This window comes from Gossypium hirsutum, chromosome A07 (assembly GCF_007990345.1).
Source record: "Gossypium hirsutum isolate 1008001.06 chromosome A07, Gossypium_hirsutum_v2.1, whole genome shotgun sequence".
NCBI lineage: Eukaryota > Viridiplantae > Streptophyta > Magnoliopsida > Malvales > Malvaceae > Gossypium > Gossypium hirsutum.
Window position 1 is genome coordinate 50,809,856 of NC_053430.1, and position 11,036 is coordinate 50,820,891.

General features: G+C 30.5%; 1 protein-coding gene and 1 long non-coding RNA gene across 2 annotated transcripts; one reads left to right on the top strand and one right to left on the bottom strand.

Moving 5' to 3' along the window:
* Positions 1 to 3,752: 3,752 nt before the first annotated feature.
* Positions 3,753 to 4,920, top strand: LOC107956448 (trans-resveratrol di-O-methyltransferase). The gene is made up of 2 exons (XM_016892117.2): positions 3,753 to 4,532; positions 4,615 to 4,920. Exons 1-2 carry the CDS (start codon positions 3,753 to 3,755, stop codon positions 4,918 to 4,920), a joined length of 1,086 nt encoding a protein of 361 aa, XP_016747606.2.
* A 4,788-nt stretch (positions 4,921 to 9,708) lies between these two features.
* Positions 9,709 to 10,461, bottom strand: LOC121232286 (uncharacterized). The gene is made up of 3 exons (XR_005930685.1): positions 10,254 to 10,461; positions 9,914 to 10,185; positions 9,709 to 9,753 (listed from the first exon to the last, which is right to left on the bottom strand). It is a non-coding gene; the product is annotated as an uncharacterized lncRNA (long non-coding RNA).
* Between the last annotated feature and the right edge of the window lie 575 nt (positions 10,462 to 11,036).

Genomic DNA, 11,036 nt, shown 5'->3' on the forward strand with positions numbered 1-11,036 from the left:
TTGTTCCATTTTAAGATTTATACCATTAGTGCGGGGATTTGGAAAACAAGCCTCTCCATGTTTTAGGGTTTAATTAGAAAAAGGACTCCCTGTTTTCTAAATTACTTGAATATTCCTTGATGTTTTTCTATTATTTCATTAATTAGAAAATCGTTCATTTTATTTATAGTTTTAGTTCTTTGGCATTTCAAAGCATTGTTAAATTGGGTTTTCTAAATTTAAACCAACATTTATAAATTTAACTAAAAAATAAACATTTTTAAATAATACACTAAAATGTGTATTTAAAATTCACATATTATTCACATTATTATGTCATTGAAATATTAAATTTCCTAATTTTAAATATTTATTTCACTATTTCTTAATAATTTTGCACACTCAACTATAAAATCCAAAATCATTAATCATATATCTACATTATCACAATTTACTTTATTAAAAATTTCTAAAAAATTACTTGCAAAATTTTTATTACGAATAAAATTATGCATACAATCAATCCGTGCATCACATGGGTGAGAAAACTAGTATAATCTCTCTCTCTCTCTCTCTCTATATATATAATCACAAGTTTAGAAATGTTTTTGAACTTAAGAAAATACTCTTTAATTTCTATTATATTATTAAATTGACATTTAAAAATAAATATAATTAAGTTTAAAATTATTAGTTAATTAAGGCCCCGTTCGACTCTACTTGTGTGATAGGCTTTTGCTCAAAAGACACTTTTTTGTTAAAAGCACTAAAGAACACCCCCATTTTTGCCCATTTTTTAACTTAAAAAAATCATTTTTAACAAATGAAAAAGTAGCAAATCTGTCACTTTTTCTAAGCCAAGAGTACTTTTGGCATTATATTACTTTTTTAGCCTTTTTTTTTCTTCTTTCCAAGAGACGACAGACCCCTTTTTCTTCCCCATTTCTCTTTTGTTTACTTTTCCTCTGGTTGTTTCTCTTCTGGTAGGTGAGTCTCTTTTTCTTCTTCTTCTTCTTTTTTTTTTTTGTGAAATACTTCTTCTTCTCTTTAGTTATTTTCTGATTGTTTAATTTTATGAAATAATTATGAAATAAAAAAAGTTCTTTCACATTATTTTCAGCTTTTCTCTTTTGCTTGACCTTTGGTTCTTGGACTTGACAAAGTAAAAATCCCAAGTTTGTGAGCTTATTACGGTTCTTTTCATTTCATTCTTTCATGTTATTTGGAAAATAGCTATTATTGTAATGAGATACATGTTTTATTAGGTATAACTATTTAAAATTTTGTTTTTGTAATGTGATACATGCGTAAATATATATATATAATTATATTAGTGAATCTGCTAATGCGTACTTCATCCAGATAAAGTATGCATTATTAAAATTAAATTAAAATATTAAATAAGAAATAAAATTATAAAACAATATGTTATTTGGAAAATAACAATTATTGTAATGAGATACATGTTTTATTAAGTATAAGTATTTAAAATTTTATTTTTGTAATGTGATACATGCGTAAATATATATATAATCATATTAGTGAATCTGCTAATACATACTTCATCCGGATGAAGTACGTATTAGCAGATTCAGTAATATCTAGTTGGACTGTCACGTAGGATTACCGTTAGGGAGATAATAGAACTTAACGGAAGAGTGATCACTTCGTAACAAAATAATAACATAAGTAACTAAAACGTAACATTTCAAACATAAGTGACTAAAATGTAACATGAGGCAAATAAAAGTGACTATTTTTGTAGTTTACCCTTCAAATAAAATAATACAAATGTGTTAAAATTATTAATTAAAAATAAAAAAATCATTTTTAAAATAATACAATTGTGTCAATATCTAATTACAAATAATTAATGATTATATTTAAATATTTAAATATAGTTTATATATTCTAATTAAATTTAATAAATAATTAATATTAATACTTAGAATTATTTAAAATTAATATTATATATTAAAATATTAACAATAAGTTATAATAAATTATTTTTTTATATTATTACTAAAATATCATAATATTAACTAATTTGAACATTATTTAAATGCATATTTGTTACTTTATAATATCATGTCTAAAATAGACATTTTATTTCTCAAAAGTACTTTTTGACAGCAATACCAAACACTCAAATTTTAAATTAAACTTTTCAAAAATACTTTTCCATAGCAATTTTCAAAAACACTTTTTAAAAGCATTGCCAAACTAACCCTAAGTAATATATCATACTTTAAAACATAAATAAGTTGTGATAAATTTATTTATTTACTCTAAAATAGAATTAGAAAAAAAATAAGTTAACTATAATTTACAGTGATTTTTCTTTTGGTATAAAATACTATGGTTTTAAACAATAAATAAATTGTGATAATTATATTTAAGTTATTTTTAAAAAAATAGAGATGATTTTTTTAATGTAGAATAGAGTTACTAGAATCTATGCATAAAATAGCATCTAATCAATTAATTATATATAAATTTAGTACACTTTAATTTAACAAAAGAAATATATATTATTCACGTTATTATGTCATTGAAATATTTATTTGCCTAATTTTAAATATTTATTTCACTTTTTCTTTAATAATTTTGCACACTCACCTATAAAATTAAAAATCGTTAATATATATCTACATTATCACAATTTACTTTATTAAAAATTTCTAAAAAAACTATTTTCAAATTTTTTATTACCAATAAAATTATACACACAGTTAAGGGTGTGCAAAATTCGAGTAAAACCAAAAAAATCCGGTTAACCTACAGAATTCGGTTAATTGGTCGGTTAACCGAATTAATTCGGTTGGGGGTCGGTTAATAATTTTTTGAGTTTTCGGTTAACGGTTAATTCTGTTCGAAACTAGTCGGTTAACTAAATTTTTTCGGTTTAACCGAAAAATTAATAAATAAAATTATTATATATAAATAGTCCACTACTCGCTCAAACCCAATCCAACATAAACCCAAATACCCAATCTAGTATATATTAACCCAAGTACCCAACCCAACCCAACCCAATTACCCAACCCAATCATAAAAATTACAAATAATTTAATAAATAAAAATAAAAATAAAAATCTAAAACTAAAAATAAAAATAAAAAACATATAATTTTATACAAATAATTCGGTTAATTTGGGTAATTCAGTTAATTCGATTAATTCGGTTAATTCGGTTAATTTTATACTTATTTTAACCAAAAACTAAAAAACATATAATTTTCGGTTCGATTAATTTTTTTGAAAAAATTTCAGTTCAGTTAATGGTTAAAATTTTTGAAAGGTCGGTTAATTCGATTAATGTTATTTCAGGTCGGTTAACCTATTGAACACCCCTACACACAATGCATCATACAGGTAAGAAAACTAATATAATATACATAAGCTTGAAAAAAATTTTGAACAGATGAAAATACTCTTTAATTTTCATCATATTATTAAATTAGCATTTAAAATAAGTATAATTAAATTTAAAATTTTAAATACTCTTTAATGTAGAAATGAGTTACTAGAATCTATGCATAAAATAGCATCTAAGTTAGGGATATTAAAGTAGCATCTAATCCTTTAATTATATATAAATTTAGTCAAATTATACTTTTTGTGGTTGTACTATAATCTACTAGTGATTCTCTATGCTTTAATTTTTTTTTTTTAAAAAAAAATTGTCTATCAGCGATACAAAATGGCTGGGAGCGCTATAAATAGAAGTCCAAACATTGAGGTTTAGCAATACCAATTACTTGATAAGAAGAAATGGATTTGATAAAAGGAGATGAGATTAATCTTGATGAGTTGCTTGAAGCTCAGGCTCATGTTTGGAACCATACGTTCAGATTCATAGGCTCAATGTCACTGAAATGCGCTGTCGAACTACAAATACCAGATATCATCCACAACCACGGCCAAGCCATGAATCTTTCAGACCTAGCTTTGGCTCTTGGTATCCATCATTCAAAACTCCACTGCCTCCATTGCCTCATGCGCATCCTCATTCATTCTGGCTTCTTTGCTGAATCCAAAACCAACCCAACTGACCAACAGAAAGCTTATGTCCTCACCCGTGTTTCTCATATTCTCCGAAAGGACAATCCCTTGAGTTCAACTCCCTTCATACTCGGAATGCCTGACCCCGTTTTACTGAAACCATGGCAATATTTAAGTTCTTGGTTCCAAAACCTTGACCATCCTACAGCATTCAGCGCAGCTCATGGCGAGAGTATGTGGGATTATGCCGGGCATGAGCCGAGGGTGAATCATTTCTTTAATGATGCGATTGCCAGTGATAGGCTTCTGGCGGCGAGCGTGGTGCTTAGTAAGTGCAAAGGAGTTTTTGAGGGGTTGAAGTCGGTGGTTGATGTTGGGGGTGGGACGGGAATCATAACAAAGGTATTTGCTAAGGCTTTTCCTCAAACGGAATTCACTGTCTTTGATCTTCCCTATGTTGTTCATGGCTTGCAAGGATGTGAAAATTTGAATTATCTTGGTGGAAACATGTTTGAAGGAGTTCCCCATGGAGATATGATCATGCTAAAGGTTTGTTTATTATCTCTAATTAATTTTTTTTCTTGAAAATTAAAATTTAACCTTATTCTATTCATCATCTACTTAATTGCAGTGGATATTACATACTTGGAATGACCAAGACTGTATAAAGATACTAGAGAGATGTAAAGAGGAAATTGGGAAGAAAGAAAATGGAGGGAAAATCGTGATTATGGAAATGATAATTCAGAACCAAGAATTGGATGAACATCAGTCTACCGAAACTAAGCTGTTTTTTGACATGGGCATGGTGGTTTGTCTTGGAGGTCAAGAAAGAAGCGAACAGCATTCGAGTAAACTGTTTGCTCATGCTGGGTTTACTCACTATGAAATATATCACATTTTAGGTCTAAGGTGTGTTATTGAGTTATTTCCATAATTAATTATATGTGTTAAAATATTAAATGGTTATAAATACATTAAATGAATATCTATAACTTTTAAACGTTTATAAAAATAATGAGTTAAAACTCCATCCATTATTAAAAATGCTTGATTAATGAAACAGTTAAATAAGCTTTATTCATTTATGTTGTATTAAATATCAATGATTTATATATAAGTGTTAAATATGACTTCTATTTTCAGTCAAATTTGAAAAATAGTCTTTCAGTTAAACTCTGTTTACTTGTTTCAATCAAACACTGATTAGTTTAGATTATTTTACTATTATTTGACTTATGAATTTAGCCTATAAATAGGCTCTTTTACAACCTTAGAAAACACCCATTAGAGATTAGAACTCATAACACATTTAGAGAATTTTGTGTTTACGTTTTGTGGGTTCTTTATTTTCAGGTTTTCGGGGTTTAGTTTTTATCTCCATCTTTTGTACTCTTCGTTCTTTTTCCATTATAATAAAATTATCTTTGCCCGTGGTTTTTTATCCTCTTTGGAGGGGTTTTTCCACGTTAAATTTGTGTATTCAATTTCTCAATTTATTCTGCTATTTTCTTGTTCGTTGCTTAATCGGGTCGAAATCCTAACAAGTGGTATCAAGAGCTAGTTCAATTTTCATAGATCAGCCCATTCAGAGATGGCAACAACAAGGTTTGGAATTGAGAAGTTTGATGGTGAGACAAATTTCAATCTGTGGCAAGTTCGGATGATGGCAATTCTAGTTCAATCAGGCTTGAAAAAGGTTGTTATCGGGAAAAAGCCTGAGAATCTAAATAAAACAGAATGGGAAGAGCTTGATGAAAAGGCTTTATCTGCAATCCAGTTGTGCCTCACAAATACGGTATTGCAGGAGGTATTGATGGAGAAGACCTCATCTGCCTTGTGGAAAAGGTTAGAAACTCTTTATGCGACTAAGTCTCTGGCTAACCGTTTAGTGTTGAAACAACGTCTTTTTACGTTTCGCATGAACGAATGTGAGCTTCTTAGAGATCACATCAGTCAATTCATTACTCTTTTAAATGATTTAAAGAATGTTGAGGTTCATATTGACGATGAAGATCAGGCTATGCTATTATTGTGCTCTTTACCCCCTTCATACAATTCTTTCAAGGAGACCCTGATTTATGGCAGAGACAAACTCTCGTTCGAAGATGTGAACGGTTATTTGTTGAGTAGAGACAAACTCGACAATGAGCTTCATTTGGATAGCAAGACAGATAGGCAAGCTTCCGTTTTGGTAGCATCAAAGAAACGAGATAAAAGGTGTCGCTATTGTAAAAAGTTAGGTCACGTCAAAGCAGATTGTTATAAACTGCGAAATAAAAAAGCTGCTGAGAGTAACGAGGAAGATGTAGCTGGTGCTAATTTAGCTGATGAAAATGGGGATGATTTCTTGTTAGTATCAACAAGTGATAACACCAAGCTCACGTCCGAGTGGATCCTAGATTTAGGATGTTCTTTCCACATGTGTCCCAATAGAGAATGGTTCTCCACATACAGTTCAATTGAAGGTGGAGTTGTGTGCATGGGAAACGATTCATCTAGTAAGGTAATTGGTATTGGTACTGTTAAAATTAAGATGCACGATGGGACGATTAGGACACTCTCAGATGTCAGGTATGTACCTGATTTACGAAAGAATCTCATCTCCTTAGGTATTTTAGACTTGAAAGGATGTAAAATCAACATCGAGTCGAGCGGTATTAAAGTATCTCGTGGAGCTCTCGTTTTGTTAAAAGGTAAAAGAACCGGTAGTCTTTATATTCTGGAAGGTTATACAATGACCGGTGAAATCGGACGTCCCTCGTCCGTTACGGAGTTGAAGTCAACTTGTTTGGAGCGGAGGCAACTTGGTCATAGGTGGGAAAAAAAGTATGACTGTTTCATTGAAGAGAGGTTCTCTTTTAGATGCAGGTTTTGAAAAGTTAGGGCACTGTGTTCGTGAAAATCAGACCCGGGTTAGTTTTGATCTGGCAGTGTACAAGTCGAAGGCTAGAAGTCTTCCAATTTCTAAGCACAAATTCGACTCAGTTAATTCCCTGCATAGTTCAAGATAGGCTCGTGGCGGGCTTTGGCAAAGATGGTGTTGTGAAAATATGAGTCAAGGTGGAGATTTGTTAAATATGACTCCTATTTTCAGTCAAATTTGAAAAATAGTCTTTCAGTTAAACTCTGTTTACTTGTTTCAATCAAACACTGATTAGTTTAGATTATTTTACTATTATTTGACTTATGAATTTAGCCTATAAATAGGCTCTTTTACAACCTTAGAAAACACCCATTAGAGATTAGAACTCATAACACATTTAGAGAATTTTGTGTTTACGTTTTGTGGGTTCTTTATTTTCGGGGTTTAGTTTTTATCTTCATCTTTTGTACTCTTCGTTCTTTTTCCATTATAATAAAATTATCTTTGCCCGTGGTTTTTTATCCTCTTTGGAGGGGTTTTTCCACGTTAAATTTGTGTGTTCAATTTCTCAATTTATTCTGCTATTTTCTTATTCGTTGCTTAATCGGGTCGAAATCCTAACAATAAGTCTATTATAAATGGAAACAGGAAACGAGAAAATTATCTATTTACTTTAAGTATTTTTTTATTTAATTATTTTATAACATGAAATAAATTATAAAACCTATATGAAAGATGAAAATCGTGTTTATTATATTAATTTTAGTATTTTATCGAGTGGGCTATGTCTGTGTCTTTCTTTTTTATTGTGTTTAAGATTATGATAGGTGTAATGAAATGCTATCTTCCATTGTGGTAAATAAAATTTGCAGCATTTTTATTAATTTTTTATTAATGATAAGAATTCGATCGAATAGAGTGAAAAAATTTAAATTAATTAAATTAATAAGTAAAAAAAATTAAATTAATTAAATTAATAAATTATATTTATTATCTTAACTCGATTTAATTTTTTATTATCTTGCTACCACCATCAACCATAAATCTAACACAAAACAAACATTAGAGTTTAAACTTTCATATTTCGGATTGGTCGGCCACATAGCTTTAATCAGTAATGATATAAGATTTAACAAAAACTTTGTCTTAACAAACGAAAGTATAAAATTTGAAAGATTTAGAGGAAGTTAGATTGATGTAATCGAATTAATGATGATGTTCCGAATGAACTTGGAAAGTGTTCTTATTCAAGTTTGTGATATTCATTTTATATGGGAATAGAAATTTAATATTTTTATTTACAAATTGTTATTGTTAGTGTAATTTTTGTGAATTTTGTGTTTGACGCTATTATTATGAGATGTGTTGATACACGGTATTAACGGAAGTGGAGAAAGAGGGGGAGGGTGTCCTAGTGAAAATGTAGAGAAGAAGATGATGATAATGTTTGGAGTGTCGTCCCCCTAAAGAGGGTCTTTAGAAATACATATAAGGGGATTTTTCGAGTTAGACTACCGGTTAGGTTATGATATATTTTATTATAATTGTACAACAAGATAAAAAAGCATTTAACTCATTTTTATTTTATGAAAATATTTATTAATTGTATGTTGGTTTCGTGATTTTTTTAATAAATGTTGAATTTATTTTTGTACTATGTCTCAATTTATCTCATATTTCGCATAATTTATCATAGTTACTCTATTTATTAAGTTATTATTTGATTAATGAAGATAATTAATTGCTCAAAAGTTAAGGGATAATATAATTTTTGGCTCCTGAACTTGACAACCGATGGATATACTAGTTCGAACAAAGGATTTGAACCAATTGCATCGGAAACTACTCAAAACTAGGACAAAAATAAGTAGCCACTACAGGAAAACAGACTTTTAGCGGCGCTTTTTTTAGCCTTTAGCGGCGCTTTTAGGCGCCACTAAAACTTTTAGCTGCGTTTTCTAAAACGCCGCAAAAAACGCTGCTATAGGTAACGCCATAAAAATTTGTGGCGTTTATTGGAAAAAAATGCCGCTAAAGGTCAAGGCTTTTAGCGGCGTTTGTGGGAAAAGCGCCACTAAAGGTCAAGGCTTTTAGCGGCGCTTGTGGAAAAAGCACCGCTAAAGGTCAAGGCTTTTAGCGGAGCTTTTTTTACAAACGCCGCTAAATTTGGCAGATTTGTAATTTTTTTACACCAATATCCAGCCCTTCCTGCATTAAAATCCAACCAAATACAACAAATATAATATAAAATGCAGCCAAAAACAGCAAATTTAACATAAAAAATACAACCAAAAACATTAATTCTAAATGATACTTCAAATTTAACTAAAGATATATGATATAATTAATAAATAAAGTATAATTTAAAATATTTTTACAATAATGTTAAACGTGACAAAACTTAAAAACATTCTTACAATAAGAAAACTAATGTCTAAGACGGCGGCTTTTGCGATTGTTGAAACATATGCATCATCTGCTGAAGCTGTAGCTGGAGGTCATCGTACTTTTTGCTCTGTTCTGCTACCATCGCTCGTGCCCTGCCTCTCTCGCTGCAGCCGCTACCTCCCTCTCTGCTGCCTCCGCTCTAAGTTGTTGCTGGAGTTCTTCATATTTTCGTTGAACCTCGGCAATTTGCTCAACCGTGTTCGCTTGCATCTGAGCTATCTGGTCTCTTAACCTCTGAACTTCAGCTTGAGCTTGACTTCCGGAAGGCATGTATTGCTGGGAGCCGGATCCAAAATATTGGGTCGGGGTAACAACAGATCCTTGAAATCGAACCCGACCGTACCTTTCAGGACCCAAAACTTCAGTGATAATTCTGTTATCAATGTTCTCAAGATTAACAAAACTATCACTCGAAGCAATCGCTTCATATTCCGCCTTCTTCTCCTTTAGTTTCTCCTAAAAAATCAATTAAAGAGTTAGAAACGAAATATATAATAAAAAGAAATGCAACATAACTTAACATTTTTTAAAACTACTAATGATGAATTGAATTAAACAATTATAATTAAAGATTATAAATATTTAGAATAAATCAAATATTATTAAGTGAATATACCATAATTTCTCCAGCTTCGGATGTCATAGGAGATCCATCTTTCTTCTTATGCGTAATCTCAAAAAGCTGAAGGCGTCCAACTTTTTGTCCAGATTTGACTTCCTACAGTATAGTAGTAAGAATATTATTTAATAATAGAAAGTTATTAATATTTGAAAGAATTAATAAATTCATAATACCTCGGCCTCAGCTACAGAAGCAAAACTTCTCGACCCTGCCGTGTGCGTGAATTTTTGTTTTTGCCTGCTGCTTGTTCCAACTCGCTCACGGTCCTACATAATAAAATTATTATTACGTATATAGTAAACACTATATATAAGAGTTTGGAAATACGCAATACCTCTCCTTTCTTTGAATTCCAAAATCTAACCGCATCTTCCCATTGATACCTCAGCATTCCTGGCGGAACATTTCTCAGTTTTTCCTCGAGGATTATGTCTTTCTTAAAATATTGTTTCTTTAAAGTGCTTTTATTGTCTCTCCATCTTTTACCTAATGCCTTCTTGATATAATCATCGGAGACTTCTAAAGCAAATCTCTCCTAAAAAAACATAAGTTTAGAATGTAAATATAAATGAAACTTAAACCAAAGTATTATAAATTGCATTCACATTTTGTTACCTTAATGTTAGCGAGAGCCTGGTTTTTGTTGCTATCAGGCATGTGATGCCATGATTCGTAGTTGATGGGCAACATATTTGCATTTCGTGCTAAAATGCCCAAATAGCCTGCTAAAAGTCGAGCTTCAGATCCAACAGGCTGACCATGAGTATTTCTACTTACTTTAACATGCTCGACAGGATCTAAGTCGTATAAATCTCTAAGTAGCGTACGTCCTCGAACTCTGCGCGTCCCACCACTTTCAGCTGAAAAATGATATACTATTATTATATTAAAATTGACAAATAATTCAATAATAAAAGTCAACACATGTAAAATGAACATAATATTACTTTGAAATTCTTCAGGCTCATCAAGTGTCTCCGGCACATTCGAAGATCCAACAATTGTCTGATGTTCACTATTTCTTTCTTCCGAATTTGGAGTATTCTGGACAATACTTAAATCTCGTACTCTTCTTCTACGCATTTTTCCTGCAATACAAATAAAATAATTAAAGTTT

Excerpts from the sequence above, each read along its gene's own strand:
- LOC107956448 (XM_016892117.2), top strand. The coding sequence starts at position 3,753 with ATGGATTTGATAAAAGGAGATGAGATTAATCTTGATGAGTTGCTTGAA. Across the intron at positions 4,533-4,614 it reads GAGATATGATCATGCTAAAG|TGGATATTACATACTTGGAA; the intron begins GTTTGTTTATTA and ends ACTTAATTGCAG.